Below are 21,310 nucleotides of genomic sequence, written 5' to 3'. Positions count from 1 at the left end.
AGGAAGGGGAAACTCATGTGGCTGTGGGGTAACAGGAGCATCAGTGGACGTGTGCTTGGTTCACCACATCTGTGGTAGCAGTTCTCACCACGGATGGTCAGCACAGGAGGACCTGCCTTAATAATTATCTGGCCCGTGGCTCTCCACCTGACTGGTCACTTGGGACCTCCAAGAGGATCCGGGCCCGCCCCTGGAGACTCACCAGGGAATCTGCATTTTCCAAAAGCTTCCAAGACGATTCTGATGACCAGCTGAGTTAGGGAATCACTGAGTCAGAGAACTGATTCTCAGAGAGGTTAAGGAACCAGCCTAAGGAGCAGCTAGTTAGCCATATTTGTTCATCCAAAGTTTTTTGTGTGTTTTTTTCCCATTTCTGGTTGTTCATAAACTGTGTCTCTTTTTTTCAGGTAAAAATGAGTCTGTCACTTTGTTCCCTTTAGGAAAATGTCATTGGCCCTCAATGCAGTGAGTGTCGAGCTGGCACCTTTGCTCTGGACGAGGCGGACCCTCGGGGGTGCACCCCATGCTTCTGCTTTGGGCTGTCACAGCTCTGCTCCGAGGCCGAGGGCTACGTGAGAATGCCGGTGGGTTACACACGCAGATAAATGTTCTGTTTGCAAGCCTCTACCCTTGGGAGTTGGGTGAGGGTGGGAAAGGCAGCCAAGTACTTACATTAAATTTTGCCTTTACTGCATCAGAAATTCTAGGAAGCTGATGTGGGTTAGTCCAGAGTCAGAGGTCTGCTTCTGCTGTCCGGGAAGTAAATGGAGCAGGAACCAGGGCGTCAGTGTCGTTCTGTGCTAATCTGCCTGCAGCTTTAGTTGGAGTGAAGAGAAAACTCTCAGCAGTCTCCTTCATGTAATTGGACCTGGCCCGGTATAGGAAGAGTTTGACCCTAAATGCAGTGGTTTAAAGGCATTTTCAGTTCATTTTAATCCAGGTGTTTAAATTGAAAAGAAAAGTCTTTCTTATTCCTGTTTTAATAATGAAGCTGTCTCGTCTGAAACAGTGGAAGAATCTGACGGTCAAAGGTGCGGCGTTAATTCACATTCTAAAGTGGCTTTGTCCTCCCCTCCGTGACTAGGTAATGCTGGGCTCAGATCAGCCTCTTCTGCGTGTGGTTTCTCAGAGTAACCTCAAGGGTACGACTGAGGGGGTGTATTACCAGGCCCCTGATGTCCTCCTGGATGCCGTGACCGTCAGGCGGCATGTCCACACAGAGCCGTTTTACTGGCGGCTGCCCGGGCAATTTCAGGGAGACCAGGTGAGACGTGCACCCAGCCTCCAGCCATCCACATTTTCTGGGTGCACTTTGAAATCACAGTGGCCTGGGTTGGCCTATTGCTCACTGGAGTAGTTGTTAATTTCCTCTTCTAAGTGGGGATGGAAAAGGTTAACACTTGTAAAAATCCCCCAGATGAATGGCTCTTTAAATTTCTCCATCAATTTTGAAAGTCTTTTAAAGTTCAAAACATGTTCTTTTTCTTCTTAAAGCAGTCATTTGACAAACATTTATTGTTTTTACTAATAGAGGCTCAATGCAAACTTGGGTGCTATGGCCCGAGAGGGTCTTCTCAAGAAATGGGCACTCATTTTGGGGCGGGGGGGGACAGAGACTTGAAGGCATCATATGCATCTTTGCTTATATAAATATAGTCTGTATGTGAATTCAGCCTGATTTTTAAAACTTGAAAATATGTGCTCTGATGGCTATACATAATTTTTAATTCAAAGGAGTTTGAAAGTAATTAGAATGACTGTTTTGTTACTTTGGAGCTTACCTTTGTTAGTATCATCAAGAGGAAACATTGGGAGGTGATGGCTGTGGCTGTGGCTTTGGTGATGGTGGTCCCATGGGTGTATACTTATCCCCAAACCCATCAACCTGTACACAATACATAAGTACAGCTTTTTACAGCCCATCACACCTTCATGATGCGGTTTTTAAAACTTTTGGAGGATCGCTTACTTAGGAACGATAGCCTAGGTCAATTTTACATCCATAATTAAGTAGAATTAGAAGGAAACTCATATCAGACCACGTATTCCACCCACGTGATGTATTTTTAAGACACAAGATTTCTTTCAAATGGCAGCAGGCTTATGATAAAATAGTTCTAAACCAGTGCTATGCCAGAGAAGTAAACAACACTGTACTCTTCGACAGCTCATGGCCTACGGCAGCAAACTGCGGTACAGCGTGGCCTTCTATTCTTCCAGTGGGATCGGCACCTCCAACCTGGAGCCTCAGGTGCTCATCAAAGGAGGCCGGACCAGAAAGCAAGTCATCTATGTGGACGCGCCCGCCCCCAAGAATGGACTGAGACAAGAGCAGGAAGTGGGGATGAAAGAGGTGACCTAGCACTCTTTTAACGCAGGCCCCTCAGGCTGGGAACTCTGCTCTGCATGCAATGAAATCATGAAGCTGCTGTAATAAGAGAGTGAAGAAGAAGGCTGTGGGTCAAAATTCCAGTGGGTTTAGCAGAACTTCTACAGAGATTCAAATTTCACATTCTCAAGAAATGTATATTAGGCTTATGTTAATTTAGTGCAAATTGCATCTTAAATCCTTTATCGTGGTACACGAGTCTCAACCTGTTTGGATATGATGATCTGGAGTCTTTGCCCTTGAATTTGGAAAGTGTGGATTCCTTCCTCCAGCGGATGTTTACTGACTGACTGCGTGGCTAGCGCTGCCAGAGGTGATGTGAGGCCATTGATAAATGAGATGGTGCGGCTGCCACCCCTGGGAGGTGACACGAGAGCTTCCTCACTTAAACTCAGTGTCACTTAGAACTGGGCTCACTGCTGGAGAAATTTCTAAAGGAATTAAGTTCATATGCCTCTGAGGATCTGTACCCTGAATTTAACTGAATGTGCTTCTCATCCACAGAATTTTTGGAAGTACTTTAACTCTGTTTCTGAAGAACCTGTCACACGCTCAGATTTTATGTCTGTTCTTAGCAACATTGAGTACATCCTCATCAAAGCATCTTATGGCCAAGGATTACAGCAAAGCAGGTACTTGGAAACTTCTAGACGTTTCCAAATATTTTCCTTATTTGAAAGCAAACTGAAGGGGTTTGATTCACTTTACCCCCTTTACCTCCTATCTTTAATATCATATATATTTCTGTCCCTCACCCAAACCTTATTAAATGTTAATATTATTATGAAATATGTGAAAAGTGACATAGATTATCCATCTCCTGTATTAATGTGGATATAACATGTAAGTACATAATGGTGATATCTTCTATGTAAACAACAAAGCAGTTCTGCTATTTTCTGCCCTTAAACTGCAGTGCCCATTTCTCTGTCACAAGGCATCAAGAATGCTCTTCCCTGCTCATGTAGTACTACTCCCATAAAGAAAGCCACCTAGGTTATAGCCAGGCGAGTACTTCAGATTCTTTCAGGTGTGCTTTCTCTAACATTATATTGAAGTTCTAAACTTTTGGCTGTGGACCTTCCCTGTATAATGACTAGTGTGCTTTTAGTGTGTTTTTACCCGTTTCCTTTACAGCTGTGAGTAGGAACTACTCTCAAACTGGCAGGAAAGCTCTGGTTTCATATATGTGCCAACATTATTCAGTAATGTGCTGTTTCAAGAAAGTGTCTTTTTAAATATTAGTGTCTCCTCTCACATTTCTTAACCCAACGGTTTCACAGAATCTCAAATATTTCTATGGAGGTTGGCAGAAAGGCTGAAGAGTCGCACTCCAAGAGGGAGGTGGCATCCCTTTTAGAGAAGTGTCTCTGTCCTCCTGGCACAGCTGGATTCTCATGTCAGGTAGGGAGACTGTGGTTAAAATCCGTTTCCTGGTTTGGGGTTGAAATATACTTGTTACAGCAGCTCCGAGTGATGAAGAGAACTGTGTGTCTCTATTACGTCATTTTTGTCCTTTAAAAATTACTTGTGATAGAATAGGCATAAACATAAACTTCACCATCTTGACCATTTCTAAGGTGTGTACAGCTCAATAGTCTTAAGTACACTCACACCGCTGTACAACCAATCTTCAGAATTCTTCATCTGGTGAAACTGAAACTCTGTACCCAGTAAACCCTAAACCCCCTAGGCCCTCCCCCAGTCTCACCCTTCTGCTTTCTATCTCTATGAATCTACTACTGTAGGTCCCTCATGTAAGTGGAATCATGCAGTATTTGTCTTTTTGTGACTGGCTTATTTCACTTAGCATGATGCCCTAAAGATGGATCCATGTTGTAGCATGTGTCAGAATTTGCTTCCTTCTTTTTTATTTATTTATTTATTTATTTATTTATTTATTTTTGGCTGCATTGGGTCTTTGTTGCTGTGCGGGCTTTCTCTAGCTGTGGCGAGCGGGGGCTACTCTTCGTTGCGGTGCGCGGGCTTCTCATTGCGGTGGCTTCTCTTGTTGTGGAGCACAGGCTCTAGGCACGCGGGCTTCAGTAGTTGTGGCACACGGCTCTAGAGCTCAGCCTCAGTAGCTGTGGCGCACGGGCTTAGTTGCTCAGTGGCATGTGGGATCTTCCCGGACCAGGGCTCAAACCCCATGTCCCCTGCATCAGCAGGTGGATTCTTAACCACTGCGCCACCAGGGAAGTTCCTTGCTTCCTTAAAGCTGAATAATAGTCCATTGGATGGATGGATCACATGGTGTTTATCCATCCATTCATCAGTGGACACATGGGTTGCTGTCACCTTTGGCTATTGTGAATAATGCTGCTGCAAACATGGGTGTACCAGTATCTCTCCAAGATCCTGCTTTCAGTTCTTGGGGTTTATACCCAGAAGTAGAATTGCTGGATCATGCGGTAACTCTGTTTTTAACTTTCTGATGAACCACCATACTGCTCCACAGTGCCACACCTTTCTAATTCCCACCAGCAAAGCACAAGGCTTCCAGTCTATCTATACCCTTGCCAACATGTTATCTTCTGGGGGTTTTTTGTTTGGGGTTTTTTTTTTTTTTTTTTGATACTAGCCATCCTAATGCGTGTGAGCTGGTATTTGATTTGCATGTCCATGATGATTAGTGTTAATGAGCATCTTTTCATGTGCTTGTTTAGTCATTTGTGTTTCTTTTTTGGAGAGGTGTGTATTCAAGTCCTTTGCACATTTGTTAATCAGGTTTCTTGTTCATTTCCTTTGCTTTTGCATTCCCTCAGGACTGCGCACCTGGTTACCACAGAGGGAAGCTTCCAGAAGGTGATGGCAGGAGACCGCGCCCTCTGCTGGCTCCCTGTGTGCCTTGCAATTGCAACAAACACAGTGACACCTGTGACCCTGAAACGGGGAAGTGTCTGGTATGCTGGTTTGTTTGGGTACTTGCCTGACGCTTAGAATTAGAGCAGGCCCTGAGCATCTACATTTCCAGTTCGAGGTCATACAAGCTTCTTGATTTAGAGAGAGTTTAAATTTAGCTAAATGTAAGATATACATATATTTCCTTTAGAAAGGTCTAGCTAAGTGGTCTGATAATGTTGGTGGAAATTCTCTTATAAATTTTACTTCCTTGAATCTGTTTATGGACATCAATTTGGGAATTAGTCAAGTGTCTCTTGTTTTTTTTTTGTTTTTTTTTTTGCGGTACGCGGGCCTCTCACTGCTGTGGCCTCTCCCATTGCGGAGCACAGGCTCCGGAAGCGCAGGCTCAGCGGCCATGGCTCACGGGCCCAGCCGCTCCGCAGCATGTGGGATCTTCCCGGACCGGGACACGAACCCGCGTCCCCTGCATCGGCAGGTGGACTCCCAACCACTGCGCCACCAGGGAAGCCCGTCTCTTGTCTTTTATTTGCAGTACTGGTGGTTGTAGTCAAAGTACGTGAGAACTTTCTGTCATAGAATTTGAAGGATCACCTGGAGGTTTCAAAACGAGTTAATGTCAAAGTTGAAAATGTGTTTCTCTGTGTAAAGTGATGCCCTTTCCTTGCGTTTGTTAAAAACTGCATGTTGTCCTAGAGGTCTTAGTGTGCATTTGTTTCCTGGCCACCTACCCCTAGGCCGTCAGGGACACAAGGAGAGTTCTGACCACTGCAAAGGACCAAGTGACCCAGACAGCATCTTGTGTTCCTGAGGACAAACTGTTGCATCCAGGATTTTCCTTAAGCCGACGAGACCTTATTGATAACATAGAATAACCCGATATTCTTTCCCTACTCGTGAAACCTCATTCTTTCTGATAACTCATGTGGGAACATTGGTTCCTTGTCTAAATTGTGCCAAGACTAACCTGCTTCAGGTAAAATAACTCACTGAAGGAAAATGAGCTCCCCACCAAGAAAAACACACCAAAGCCTTAGAGATCTTGGCTGTGGCCCAAACACAGGAACCAGGGTTCCCACACCAGATCCATCTTCTCCTGTTTGGAAACGTCTTTCATATGTGGAATTTAAAGGCAATCTCCACTGGGAAAACTGTTAAACCATAGCAGTGCCCAGGTGAATTTAGAAGCGGAAGCACTGCATGGTTCTCCTCAGTTAAAAAGATGTATGTTCACCTTGGCTGACTTCATTATATATCTGGAATTAAAGAATTATTCCAGTCATTCAAGGTAAAATGAACTTAATGAAGATGCAGATAGCTGCAACACTGTTAAAAAAATCTATTCATTCTAATTAGCTCACGCTCCAGGCAGAAGTAAAGTCCTAATACAGAAAATGAGAAAATCTCATTTAAGAATTTAAGGAGAATTGATTTCAGGCAACTTTAGGTGAGATGTAATTAGCTAAGAAGGTCCCTTGGCCAATCACGGGGACAAAAGTCACACGGATAGTTTGAGAAGTTAATTGGTTCTTTCATGCTGCATCTTTCCTTGGTGCAGCTAAGCACTTTGACAAGATTAGGTACTCCTAGGACATTAAATGATTCCCCTACCTTTCCTGACCTACCAGAACAAAGTTCTCAGGTCAGCAGCTGACCTGTCAATTTATAGTCAGGAAAGAACACAGCCCACTTAACCCACCGTCGATTTCTTGAATCATCTATCCGTTCACTTCTGCCCTCTCAACCCTCCAGTGTGATCACTGAACCCCAACTATGCACAAATCAGTGTGCTTCACATCGCTGTTTGGGTCCCTATACATTTTAGATCCATATTTTAAGGCTCTGAAAGCTGGCCGCACTGGGTATATTTTCTATAAGAAGAATGTATCAGTAATTTCTAGGTTGTGTTGGATGAATGCAATCTTATAATGAACGAAGGCCACAGAGCTGCCAATGTGTCCAGGATTTTAAAAATACGAAGAAAAATGCTCACCCTTCCTTGAGAATAAAAAAGAGTCAACTGATATGAAACGTGGTAGTGCTGGGCTATTGCCAGATGAGAATGAGTTCTAACAGTTTCCCATTGTTTTCCTCTTCTTTTGAAACATGGGGCCCCAGAACTGCAGCTACAACACCGCCGGAGACCACTGCGATGTGTGTGCCCCCGGCTACTACGGGAAGGTGACGGGCTCGGCCAGCGACTGCTCTCTCTGCACCTGTCCTCACGGCCTCCCTGCCAGGTGAGCCTTGCAGGTGCGCTGGCACGCCCGCACCACCCACTGCTGAAGGTGGGCTGCTTCCACTCTCAGCTTCACTTTCCAGGGTCTCCGCGTGATCTGTCTTAATGAATACTCTGTGTTTGTCGAGAAAGGCTAATTTTAAGAAAAAGTGTTCCTTCTTCCAGCATTTGAGGAGAATCTTTTCAAAAGCAAAGTATCTGTGTGTTAGTTTTGAGTGTTAGAATGGAACCCATTAAAGAAAGGACTTTCAGGTTTTGTTTTTTTGAAGACTAATTTTAGCCTCCAACCTGTGGAACCAGTGTGCCTAGAGATGAGTTGTTATTAATTTTATGAATAATGATACGAAGAATTCAGTTCCTGTTCAATGCAAGGGAATGGGGTTAGAATTTATACGTGCTGATGTCTGATGAAGTGCAGAATGCTTCATGGTGAGGAAACTGGGGCCAGGTTCTACCTCGCACTCATGATGCCTGTATAGAGTTATCCGAACACATAAAAGACGCAAGAGACTTTAGGCGGGAATTGGAATATCCGTGGGTCCTCTTTGGTTGCAACAAAAACTGTCATTCATAAATAACATTTCATTATTGCTTAGAATATTTGACAAGGCATTGACCATGTGTAGATCAAATACCAACTTCTGGTATACTAAAATGAAGTTTTCCTTTTAATATTTGTTCTAATCTTGTCTTTTATTGTCTCCAAGTAAGTGTTGCTTGACAGCGAATACCTAATGAGAGGCACTGTGTAAACTTCTCCTGTGAACTATCAAGCATCCTAAAATTTATTGCTACTGCTATTTTTTGTATAAAACCTGTATATAAAGTTTGAATCATCAATTTCACTCATGTAATCTAAGCTATATGAATACTTGCATATGTGTATAAAGATGGGCATTGCTTGTACTCACAAGAAATTGGAGGAGGGCACTAAAATATCTACCCACACGGGACTGACTAAATACCTAGAGTGTATTGTGGTATGTACCTAGAGTGAAATATTGTATCAACACTGAGAAAAGAATAAGGCATTATCTGTATGTACAGAATTGGAGGAATGGCCAATGGAATTATGAAACTGAACATACGGTGTGATGCCATTTTGGAAAACATTCATATCCGTATATATGTCCATGTCCACAGCTCCATAGCTGTACATGCCCAGAGAAATGTCTGGACGGGTGTCTTACACTTCTACTTTGCACAGTTCTATACTGTTTGTGTATTTTACTTCTTCAGTTACAGAAAGTCCACACCATCCCCACAGCACACCCCCTACACACACACACACACACACACACACACACACACACTAATAGTACACTGTTAGGAAGAGATGGTGAGAGTGTGAACGTTCCGTGTGTGCTGTGCGTCTGAGAGGCCCCGAAAGACATGCTTTGTTTTCTACATATTTTGTGTTTTCACTGAAGTCTGTCCCTTTAGTGTTTAAGGAGGGAAAAAAGTCAGAAGTGAAGCAGGGCTCATAGCAACCCTGTAACTCATGCTGGGAACTTCTCTTACCAGCCAGATACCCCAGCTGTTTTTTTAGTGGTTTGCAGGTACCCAGCTGAGCCTCTAGTTGGTGATTTAAAATGTGGAGGCAGAGGCTATTGAGAAAAAGGAACACGCCAGAAGCTGAAGTCCCCGAGTGAGGGGTCAGAATCTGGGTGGATCATCCAGTTTTTGGTGCTCTGTCCTTTTGCTGCTGTAGCCCATCGCCCGACTCCCCACCTTTAGGTCCAGTTACCCTGAGATCCCGCCCTCACTCTGCTTCTTTCCCCTGCTTTTCCCTCTTGCTTTTCACTGCAGTCAGGTGTATCCCCAGCACTGGTCCAGCTCCCTTCTCCCTGCTCTTCCACTCGTTTGCTCACGTGCAGCTCTCTCCAGCCACCTTTTCATCTAATAAGTCAGATAATTCACGTGCATCTCAGAACAAGCCCCTTTTTAGCTGGGAAGCTTTCTTGTTTGGTGACTAATTAGTTGTCTTCTGTAAATCGGGCTGCATCCCCTCAGCACTCACATGGTTGTCACTGGACAGGCATCTGTGAGTATCTTCTAGATACAAGAGATGCAACCGCTTGTATCGATTACGTGTTTATTTTCCTTTTTTTTGCCCAAAAGAGTATAAGCTCTAAAAAACTTGTCCAATTGTCCTGTGTAATCAGTTGTTTTTTAGGACAGTATCATGTACCCTAAGAGTAATGAATAAGTACCCTAAGAAAGATTTGAAGTTGTGTATCTGAAAATTCAAAAAAAATTCTTTTCTTCCAGTTTTAGTCCCACTTGTGTCTTGGAGGGTGATCACGATTTCCGCTGTGATGCCTGTTTTCCGGGCTACGAAGGACAATATTGTGAAAGGTATGTCACCTGCCCCTTCTATACACATAGGACATGTTTATGAAAGTGATCGGGAGCCCTTATCAATTTGGATGTGCGCGATTGATAATGCAAAACGAAACCCCCTGGGCATCAAAATAGGTAAATGCACTTCCTTGTGACCATCTCATCCTCCTTTCAGGAAATAAAATGCAGAATAAGGTGAGTGGCCTGTCTCTGCACGACTTCATGTGGCAGAAGTGATTACTGTCCTTGGGAAGCTGCTCTGTGTATTTACTCACTGGTGTTGACCCTCCTGTCTGTCCTGCGTGTCTCCTTCTGTAGGTGCTCCTCGGGCTACCGTGGGAACCCTCAGATGCCGGGCGGCACCTGCCAGAGGTGTGACTGCAGCCCGCATGGCTCTGTCCACAGTGACTGTGACCGCGGGTCTGGGCAGTGCGTCTGCAGGCCGGGGGCCACGGGGCTCCGCTGTGAGGACTGTGAACCAAGGCACATTCTAGTGGAGAACGACTGTGTGTGTGGGTATCACTCCTCTCAAGGATGAAAGGTGGTTTCTCCTCTCAGATGGTTTCCTGGTACGGTGCCCAGTGGCGTTGGCAGGATAGAGAAAGTCCTACTTTATTTTAACTAATCATAGATTCCTTTGCATTTGCTGAACTGAACTTTGTGAAGTGCGTTTGGAGCCGAGGAGAAGGTTCTAGGATAACAGCATTTATCTCTCCATCACTGTCAGCAGCACAGCAATGCCAGCTTCATGGTTCAGCTGGTTAATGTCCCCTCTAGTGGAGCAAAGGGTCAGTCAGAGCAGAGAAGACACCTCTGTGGCTGCTCATTTGTGTCACCAGATTTCACGTGTGGCCTCAGCTCTTGGCTGTTGTGGAATTTTTTTCGCCAGTTCTGATTTATTTGAATAGCAAGTACATGAGGTAGTGACCTTGGGATGTCTCCTCAGTGGTTCGCGGGGAAGGTAGGGAAGAAGCAAGGTCAGGATCATGGCAGTCCAGAGCTCTTTTGCTTTTCTTTGTGTGTTTGTCATTAGCAAGACACATCCGTTACTTTCTCCACTCCCCTTCGTTTGTACTTGCTGAAGGTGTCTGCAAACTATCTGAGGAAATCACAGACCAGGCCCTGACAGGATTTGCACTTGGAATTCATGGCCGTTGGTCCAAGTCAAAGATGGGCAAACGTGCTGTAAAGGTTGGAGCAGCGTTTCTGTGTGGCCCTGGGGAGTCACTAATGTGACCTGCGTCTGGGCGTCGTCATCTGAGAACAGGGGCTTGGGACCTGCTTACTTCCCGAGGCACAGTTGGTGTGAGGATGAGATGGGATGAGTCCTCGGAAGCACTGTAGATGTTGTTATTACAGGATGCCATGTGCACACACGGGAAAACGTGCCGGCCGCTTTGCTTTAACTTGAACTTCCTCTACCCTGTAGCCTGTGACGACGAATGTGGAGGCGTGCTGCTGAATGACATGGACCATGTGGGTGATGCCATCGTCTCTGTGAACCTCTCCGGCATCATCCCTGTCCCGTATGGGATTTTGTCAAACCTGGAAAATACAATGAAATATCTCCGGGTAGGTACTAGGAATAGAGAGATGGATAAAAACATGTGTCATGGGGAGGTGAAGACTTGGCCTGACAGTAGGGGTCATTTTCTCTGTCCATGCTCCGCATAGGTGCAGGAGCCTCAGTCCCAGTGTCCAGCGCTGGTAGGCACCAGGCCTTCTTCCCCTGAACCTGACCAGGGACTGCATCATCCACATGATAACTCGTTTCACTGTGGGACAGCTCTAATTGGTCAAGAATTGATCCCTAGATGCCTCCTTGTAGATTCTTCCTCTGTGTTCCTTGACTTGGCCTGACAGTAGGGGTCATTTTCTCTGTCCATGCTCCGCATAGGTGCAGGAGCCTCAGTCCCAGTGTCCAGCGCTGGTAGGCACCAGGCCTTCTTCCCCTGAACCTGACCGGGGACTACATCATCCACATGATAACTCGTTTCACTGTGGGACAGCTCTAATTGGTCAAGAATTGATCCATAGATGCCTCCTTGTAGATTCTTCCTCTGTGTTCCTTTCTCCTGCCTTTTGGAATAAGACAAAGTCCACTCACCCCTGTTTATAACAGGTCTTTGGATAGTTGAAAATAGCTGACCTAATACAAACACAGAAAAGGAATCAGGATGGCATCTTCTTTAATGTGCTGAATGAAGATGAACTATTTTCTGTCAGTGTATTATTCTTAACTGGAGTTGCAGGGCACAAAAGTTCCTCCTCCCTGGACGACTATATGAAAATCTCTGAGGGTAAATCATAGTTTTATGTTTAGTTAAAATCTGTGTTTTGATCTGGGTCCAAAAGAAGGTGGGAAGGTAAGAAATTGACTTACTAGACAGTGTTTTTTCATTCTAATTGGGAAAACATGTGATTCTTAATTTGGCTTAAAGCCTATGCATTAGAATTTGAGATATTTAATTTGCTGTGCTATGCAGTAATGCGTGTGTGCGTGCGTGCGTGCACAGTGGACTCCAGCTGCGTCAGTGATCCACTCTTGTTAATCCCGGTCTTTTCTCTTTAGATATGATGGAGTTAAGAAAGGTTAGGAAACTCTTAAGAGATGTTTCTGTTGTTCCTCAAATAGAACGAAATGTTTTGAAAGATAAGAAAAAAAGGAAGGAAAGAAATGTTTAAGTTTCTTTTCCACTCACTATAGACACAGTCAGTAAGTACTACTTTGTCAGTTTGGGCTCCAGCAGTACAACTATATTTCTTTTTACCACGTGAGATAAACACTTGATTTCAACGTTAACTCTTTTTGAGTGATCTTCCCTCATTTAAACCACCTTGTTAATTCCCTTAAATGACTTTTTATGTTAATGTAAAGTTCTCAGGAGTTTAAAGTTGTGAACCCTTCACTTTTTCTTGTTTTCACTGTTGACCTACACTGCGACTTGCGCAAGTTGATAACTGTCTTGACCGTAAACAATAATCTAGCCCCTTCAAGTGTTGTTATAAGGTTTGAATAGTCATACAAGTAAAGAAATTAGAAGAGTGTTGGCATAAATTAAGCACCTAGTTGTTAGTAATTATAAAGGCTTTTCTTTACTTAATACTTTTGTATTTTAGCTTAGTAAGCGTTTTTTGAGGTGTTAGCAGTTATAGTTAAAATTTATGTGACTCTACTGTTAAGTTCGGCCCAACTCACCCAGGAATTGCAGCAGTTCAGTTCTGCATAACCCACCAGACTTTAAATTCATACCTACATAGGAAGTTCAGTGCAAAAGATGGCAGTATGGAACCATGTTGCTGAAGTCAAAACTTCAGTGAATGTGATTCATTTTATTTTTTAATGCAATTTCAAGGAAAGGAGAATTTCTTTCTATGAACAAAAAAGGTAATAACAGGTGATTGTTAGTTAAGAACCAGAATATTTATTTTGAAGCGTTATAATTTGTTTTCTTCATTGTTTTAGGACTCTTTATTAAACGAAAATATACAGAAAGAACTGGCAAAAATTCAGCTTGAAGGTGTCTCAGAACAAACAGAGGACCTGCAAAGGAAGGTAAGTTCTTCACGTAAAGGGCCCGCTCCCCCACCCACTCCAGCCCTTGAGATCCCTTGCCGGTGGCTGCCTGGAAGGTTCTGATCAGATCAGGGCAGCCTCTTCCTCCCAGGAGCTGTGCTCCAGGTACTTTGTGTTCAAATTGGTTCTGATGCTGCCAGCTTCTGTGCTTTAGTGGGAAGAGGCTCCTGATTTAATTTCTGCTGTCCTGTCCACTGAGGGAGGAGTCGGGCTGCCACTTTACCATCACCTCTCATTTCCTCCTGTGAACCAGGGGTGGGCGGCATGAAAAGATGGGGCTTCTTCCCTGTCCTGGATTCACTGCACATGGTGAGAACGGAGGTCCCCACCCCTGCCCCCAACACCAGCGCAGCTCCTTGTGTGGTGTCGGCAACACTCAGGCTTCAGCCCTGTGCTTCTGCTTTGTGGACTTTGATGTCAGCAGGGGGTTATTTATTCTGTTTAGCCCATGCCAGATGAATGGTTTCTAGTGACCAAAAAAGAATCTGCTCATTTGCAGATGGTGAGGGAGGCCTATTGCTAAATTTATAATTTTCACTCATGGATTTTGTGTGTGTGTGTGTGTGTGTGTGCGCGCGCGCCCACACACACACACATAGATATGCATGTATGCACATTGATATGTGTATGATAGTGTATCTGTGTATATGTGTATCTTGTCTCTGTCTCTCAACATCCACACACGTATACAATCATGCACCCTAAAATGTATTAGCCTGGAATTAATGATGATTTGGGAAGAGTTTAAGGGTTTATATGTGGGCTTTAAAGTACCTCTGCAAGCAAACATTTGGTAGGAAGTGATAAGCTGATGAAAATAAATTCTTGTATCCATTAAAGAAGATTCTCTTTGGATTTTGACTAGAAAACACTTCTAGAACCATTCTGAGTGACTTTACATTCCTGGAAATTACGTTTGTAATTTATGAAACCTTTCTTTTCACAAATTAGAGCATTCCTAATAAAAATAACAGCTGAGAGCAGCTCTCAGCCCCTGGACTGCCGGCCTAACAGACATCATCCCATATAATCATCATGAAGTCCTGTGAGGCAGTGTCGTTATTACTGCAGGTTACTGATGAAACTGGGAGGTGTTGAGTACCGGGTCTCCAGCCTGGCAGAAGCAGGCCCGTTTGCCTAACTCTATGTCTTAACTCCTTGACTAAGTTCTCTCAGTCAGTAGAAATTAATAAGATTTTACTTTCTAGGTGCTGCATATTTGGGTCCTAAAGTGAACATGAGGTCTTCACAGTGGAGACATTGGGGGAGTCTGTGGCTTCATGGCCAATTAGGTTGCCTTTAAAAAAAATAGACCACCTTTTCTCACACAGAGTGAGCAGTAAATCATTTCATGAATGACCTAGTCCACTTCCAACCCAACTGTTGACCTTAGCATAGGTGATGGTGTACATCTTCACTCTGTGTTCTGGAATATGTTTGTTGCTTAAAAGAGACAACATCTGGAGTGCCGAAGTTCGCGTTGTATTCAAAGTCAAACTAAACTGAGGCCTTTATTTTCCATCAGCTGGACAGAGTGTTAACACGGAGCCAGCACGTGACCAGGGCCACCAAAAGGATCCTCGACAAGAGTCGTGACCTCTTGATGTTTACGGAGAAGCTGCAGGCAGACATCCAAGGTAGTGTCCTCGGAGCCTTGTCTGGCGGGTCTGGCTTCCTCGGTAGGAAAAGCTTATTCGCTTCACTCAGCACATGAGTAACCATGTCCTAGACTCCTAGACTGGACACCTGGAGCCTTCCCTGTGTCCACATCGTTGTCTTTCATTGAGAGTTTTATCTTTTAAAAAATGGATGTTTCCTTTTTTCTTTTCCACATCATGCCGTACACTTCGGTCCTTAGTATCAAATAGATATGGTGCCTCCCCATCCATTATGAATTTGTCAAATGAACACTTATTAAACGGAGCACATTTGCCGAGTGGTGAGCCGAGGTCCAACAACAGACCACGAGAGAAGATGAGATAGAGCAGTTGATTCCTCGGGGGGTTCCAGCCTGAGGAAGTAGCCAGCCCATCTCAAAGGGCCACACGACGTGGTCAAGGCAGGGTGCAGGCAGAGAGAGGGAGACGGGACCTGGAGCGCAGGCCTTTATTAGGGTCTGTGCGTGGAGTGCTTTGGGGTTCCTGGGCTAAGGCCAGACTGGCCAATCCAAAACAGAAGAGCAGGGTTTTGGTAAGTCCCCGGGGACCTTATCTACGGGGCATGTAAGGGGAAGGTGCTGGGAAACAGGAAGACTGTCCATCACTAGGGCCATTGGGGAAGTCATATCCAGAACTTACATTTGCTTTGCCTCTGCGGCTGCGTCTAGGGCATATGCTTGCATGAGGGGCCAGTGTTATTTTAAGGTCCCTGCAGGCCACTTAGCTGAATGAAATGAACACAGAGGCAGCAATACCACAGAGTAGCTTAGCTAAACTCTCAGCACCATCTCTCTGCCCAGAGTAGGAGTTGATGGGATTTGGAGCTTCAGTGTGGTCCCAAAGTATGTCCTAATATCAGAGTAATTTACGCCCTACTCAACTGGGATGTCCCATCTGATCTGGCTTTTAGAATGCTACTGTCAGTTTTTTGGCTACCAGAAATTCTGGCTTTTCTTTTTGGATTATGGTGTAAGGGCATAAAAAGTATAGACTCCAATACGAATCAGACTTTATAGGGCAAAAGGTAAGGATATTATTAGAACAAATGACATGTTTTTTAAAAAAGAGTAGTATCAGGCTTCCCTGGTGGTGCAGTGGTTGAGCGTCCGCCTGCCGATGCAGGGTACACGAGTTCGTGCCCTGGTCCGGGAAGATACCGCATGCCGCGGAGTGGCTGGGCCTGAGAGCCATGGCCGCTGGGCCTGCGCATCCGGAGCCTGTGCTCTGCAACGGGAGAGGCCGCGGCAGTGAGAGGCCTGTGTACCGCAAAAAAAAAAGAAAAAAAAAAAGAAAAAAAGAGTAGTATCAAGTAGTGGTGGTTTGTTCCTGCAGTAAATATTACTGAGTGCTTCTACATGCAGATGTTCGTGCCAGGGGCAGGGAATGCTGCCGTGAGCATGGTAGGCACAGCCCCTGCCCTTACAGTTTATGGGTACTGGGGAAGCAGACATGAAATAAACCAGTAATCCCAAGTCCATGAGTGTTTTGACAGAGGATGTCCAGAGTGCATTGGGATATATGGGCTGACCTGGCCTGGCTAGAGGTTCAATCCAGTTTAGGTGAGCAGAATAGGCCTTACTGGAGAAGGTTCTAAGTTTTTCCATTTTAGTACTGTCCATTTTTGAGAAACTTATTCAATGATTGATATATTTTCTCCATAGAAATCATCGAAAGGGCAGCAACTCTAAATCAGACCTTGGATGAAGATGTCCAGTTACCCAGTTCTACTCTTCAGAATATGCAAAAGAACATCACTTCATTGCTGGAAATCATTCAGAAAAGGAATTTCCTGCAGTTGCACCAAAATGCCACTCTTGGACTCAAGTAAGTGCCTGAATACCATTCATGACACAACCAATTAGAGGTAGGAACTTGAAAGCTGAGGGGGAAGGAGGCAAGTGGAGGAGAAGGAAAGAAAGCTCTCAGTGGGGCAGAAGGTCATGAGAAGAGCTGGGTGCTGGCCCCTCCAGAAGAGAAAAGTGTGATCAGTAGAATTTCTGTCTTTGCTATTACATCATAGGTTCGGTTTTTCTCTGTGACCCTAAAACAGCATTTCTACTTTGTGTGAACAAAAAAAACCCTCAGGATACTGTCTTCCTTGAAGATTAAGTGTAATGCTGTAAACTCTCATGGAAGCAGACCCAGGCAGTGGCTACCACTGAGGCTGTGAACTCTAGGACAGACTGCCATCATGCCAGATTAATTTAGCTCCGGCATGCACACTGTCTTCAAAACCGTGATGTGAAGTGACCACAAAGAGCTGTTAGACATGGTCACTGGGAGCTTGCAATTTGCTTTAGGCTTTTTTCTTAGTATTTTCACACAGTAATTACTTGATGTAATAGCAAAGCTGTCTCTCTGCCAGGTTGTGATAAATGTCTTAAGTACTGGTTTAGTCACATAATACTCCATCAAAACTCCAGTCTCTATAGTGAGATGTTTAAACTATTTTTAATATATTTTGCTAAATAATGTTGTAATGAACAACTTAGATAAGAATCTTTTTCTGTATTTCACATTATTATCTTATCAGGGTACATGTTAAGGAGTGAAATCATTTAGCCAAAGAGTTTGCATTTTGAGGATTCCCGACTTGCATTGCCAAATTATTTTCTAAAACGTTTTTAAAAACAACATCCACTTCTACCGGCACATACGGGAGAGCTGAGCTTACATCTTTTTTCATCATTGAATGGGATTTTTGACATTGTTGTTAATTTGTTCTGTGAGAAACAAAAGGAGGAACTTATGTTGCATGGGATTTGGAGAGGGGACTCATAATCTAATTACTAGAACATTTGTTAGGGCCCAAGAAGGGCCCTGAGAGGACTATGGACTGGTCGAGGGGGGCTCAGAAGTGGGCGAGGACCCAGGGGATGGGGAAGGGGCCGCCATCTACAGAGCACCTCTTCTGTGCTGGGTGGTGTGGACTGCACCCCTCATGGACTGCAGGGGCTCATCCCCACCACCTTGTTAGGTGGGAAATATCCAGCTGGAGAAACTGAGGCCCAGAGAATATTAGTAGCTTGCCCCACGTGCAGGACAATATGAAATCTGGCTACACACCTAAATCTGTCTGACATTAAACCCCATTATTTTCCAGCCCTAAACAACAGGAAGTACACTTTAGACCCAGTCCATAGAAGATGGGTGGGTGGAATTTCCATGGTCAGCTCAGAGACCATGGCTGTGTATCTACACTAGATTGTAATCACCTCTCCCTGACCCAGCCCCTCCCCTGCATCCTCCCTTCACTGGATGCATGGTGCAGGGACCCCCACAGGGAAAGGCTCATACCTCCATGCAGGTGGTCCCAGGACCCGCCTGCAGTTGAGGCAGCCACCCCAGGGCACCCTGCTCTCTCCCCACCTTCCTCAGCTCCCCGCTGCCTCCTGGACCACATGTAAACATCACGTATTCATTCCAGCCTCCCTCTTCACTCACCATCTCCCCCCATCCACCCGGCTCCAGCTCATCCTAGGCTCAAGGTCCTCCCAGTGCCACACGTGGTCGGTCATCTCATTCATTCTCTCCCTCGGCTGCACGTCTCTCCCTCGGACGGGGAATCCCTGCAGATCCCAGGAGTCATTTTGCAGGGGTCCTCCCCCCACCAGCACCTTCCATGGTCATGTCATTCGGTCAATAAAGTGGATTGAGCCCACAGGTGTCCCGCATTGTGCTAGGACTTGGGGACACAAAAGAGAACAATAAAGCCTTTTGCCCACTAGGAGCTCACAGTCCAACTGGGAAAAGTTGACTTACTGAGTAGCAGTTGAGAGGAAGGGGAGAAGGCAGGGGGCCCTCTCCCCACCTGTGCCCCCTGACCCTCGTCCCCGCTAGGCCCTCCTCCTGTCACCCTTTCTCTGTCATTGTAGCTCTTCTATTTCTATTTGGAATTAAGTTATTCATAAGATTCTTGAACTCCCTCTTTAATTTGTAAGTTAAATTATTACTACTGAGACCTTTTATTTTTAAAAGATTTTTAAATGCATTCTTAGGCCTCCACTTTCTTCCATAGATAATCCCTGTACTTAAGTCATTTCAAATTTCATGGATTATTTTAGGACTTATTTCTCAGCCTTTTAATTGTAATTCTTAGAAGAGTGATAATTTATGCTGAAGTACAGCAATCCTGTAAGTGAGAGTACTTAGCACACAACCTAGCTGCTTATCGTGCATGTGTCAGGGTCCCCAAGGCCACCTCCACATTCAGAGTTTCACCAGGACTCCCATGACTCACGGCTGAGATTTCCTAGAGCGGCGTATTAAGGATGCACCGCTGGATCATGAGGAAGATGCAGGGGAGCTGGGAGTAGCCCATGCAGGCTCCCTACACTCTCTCCATCCCAGGAGGGACCACGGAGCACACTCTCCCCCCAGCAATGAAAATGCAGCAGCTTGTGTGTGATGCCCAGGGAAGCCCATAGAGTTCAGCATCTGAGGTTTTCAGTGGGGGCTGCTCCCATAGGCTCCCTCTGTCCAGCACATACCCACATTCCAGACTCCCAGGAGGGAAGCAGGTGTTCAGCCTAAACCACATTGCTTGCACAAACAGTCGAGGCAGTGAGCCACCCTTATCAGTCAGGGGACAGCGGGAGCACTTGCAGACGCCAGCCGAGGGCCAGCCTGGCAAGCAGGCCTTTCTAAGGGTAGCCAACTCCGGCCTGCTATCTTTACCTTTACCGCACCCTGTAAATTATCCTTTGTAGCTGTGTTTCCCAACTGTTTTCCACACAGGTGTCCCCGGACCTATCAAAAGATATTTCAGTAAAGAAATGTGTCCTGTTCCCAGATAATTTGGTAAATGCAGTGTCTTAAGGAGAGACAAGGTCTTTACTGCAAGTCTTCAGGCTGATGTTTCAGGATCTGCGAAAGGAGCCTGGAGAACACAGCTAGATGTACTGCAGCACGCAGCCCTTTCTCATGGAACTTGCTTACCTGTTCACGGCACTAGTGTTGTGGAGAAACGCAGTTTGAAAAACACTTTTACTGTGTTAACTAAATAAATTTTACAAGAAGAAGCTAAGAGTGCTGAGGGGGTTTGTGTTTTTTCTTTTTAGTCTTTCAAGTCACTGCTGACTATATCATTTCATCTGATCACAACTTAGGTGCTAAATTCATTTCATAGATGAAAATATGACCTCTATATTTAAATTTCTTTGAGAGATACCTTCTTTAACAATGTGAATTGACAGATTCATGGCCACATGTTAGGAATATATTGGATTTATTTGTGTGTTTCCCATGTGCTCTTTTTGGTTCTTGTTGCCTGCCTGCATCATAATGCAACACCTTGCTATCATTTTTATAATCATTAAAAATCATAAGAATGTTCAAATGATTCCTGATAATGCTCAATGATATCAGAGTTCAAATATGTATCTTTGGAAAATGTTTTTTTGTGGTGTTTAGCCCAGCGATCTGATGATATGTGTAAGCTAAGGGTGATCTACAAGGCATTTTCCATGAAATTTTTCAAAGTTCTTCTGACAAATTGAAGCAAGAAGTTAATGGGACATATTCAACCACTGCAAAGTTCTGTAGTATGAAAACTGTATCATTCTGTAGAGCTTTAAGTTTAAATTTGATCGAAATAGCAGTTTACAAAAGAATAGGGGAAAATGTCTTTCGATTTCCTAAAGCTTGCTTTTATCAATGGTACAAATTATATCTTTATGGCAATTTGGATTTGAAAGTTTTTATAAAATCTGTTTTTTAACTAGCTGCAGAAAAACCTTTATATTGTATAAATATACTGGTAACTTGAGAGCAAATCACTGAAGAGTCTCCTTTTTTCGATTTTTGGCCATATTATAATGAAACATTTCAGTTGCCGTTATTCACAGACTATGGTCCCAATTTTCTGAATCAAGATTCACTGAGATGGTTTCTTTTAATTCCATTACTAAAATACGTTAGTAAGTTTGTGAATAAGGAGAGTTTATTAAGGATAAAATGTAAATCTGCCATACTAATAGCTGTCTTAGAAAAATTGTTTCCCTTTTTAAGAGGTTACGAGGTACCACTTAGGACGTCACAAAGAAACTCAGAACGATTATGTAAAAGTGTCTTCGACTATCGGAGTCGGGGGGAGTGGTGGTGGGATGAATTGGGAGATTGGGATCGACAGATATACACTAATATGTATAAAATGGATAACTAATAAGAACCTCCTGTATAAAACAAAAAGTTTCTTCCACTATCATTTCAATGATATGAACTTTGTTGTTTATTTCTTACCA

The 21,310-nt window shown here is 44.3% G+C and overlaps 1 protein-coding gene across 1 annotated transcript in view; it reads left to right on the top strand.

Annotated features, from left to right (window-relative positions):
- The window catches only part of LAMA1 (laminin subunit alpha 1), a 154,012-nt gene that overhangs the window by 91,243 nt on the left and 41,459 nt on the right, over nucleotides 1-21,310 (top strand). The window contains exons 24-36 of the mRNA XM_024763670.1: nucleotides 441-584; nucleotides 1,085-1,264; nucleotides 2,168-2,353; nucleotides 2,894-3,021; nucleotides 3,673-3,793; nucleotides 5,155-5,292; nucleotides 7,370-7,491; nucleotides 9,762-9,848; nucleotides 10,152-10,345; nucleotides 11,263-11,405; nucleotides 13,300-13,389; nucleotides 14,936-15,047; nucleotides 16,730-16,892. Coding sequence (XP_024619438.1) covers nucleotides 441-584; nucleotides 1,085-1,264; nucleotides 2,168-2,353; nucleotides 2,894-3,021; nucleotides 3,673-3,793; nucleotides 5,155-5,292; nucleotides 7,370-7,491; nucleotides 9,762-9,848; nucleotides 10,152-10,345; nucleotides 11,263-11,405; nucleotides 13,300-13,389; nucleotides 14,936-15,047; nucleotides 16,730-16,892 — 1,808 coding nt within the window. The remainder of the gene's footprint in view (nucleotides 1-440; nucleotides 585-1,084; nucleotides 1,265-2,167; nucleotides 2,354-2,893; nucleotides 3,022-3,672; nucleotides 3,794-5,154; nucleotides 5,293-7,369; nucleotides 7,492-9,761; nucleotides 9,849-10,151; nucleotides 10,346-11,262; nucleotides 11,406-13,299; nucleotides 13,390-14,935; nucleotides 15,048-16,729; nucleotides 16,893-21,310) is intronic.

The sequence above is a fragment of the Neophocaena asiaeorientalis genome, unplaced genomic scaffold (assembly GCF_003031525.2).
Source record: "Neophocaena asiaeorientalis asiaeorientalis breed wild unplaced genomic scaffold, Neophocaena_asiaeorientalis_V1.1 scaffold110, whole genome shotgun sequence".
In the NCBI taxonomy this organism is placed as follows: Eukaryota; Metazoa; Chordata; class Mammalia; order Artiodactyla; family Phocoenidae; genus Neophocaena; species Neophocaena asiaeorientalis.
The sequence above is the reverse complement of the archived record's forward strand: the minus strand, read 5'-3'. Positions and strand labels throughout refer to the sequence as shown.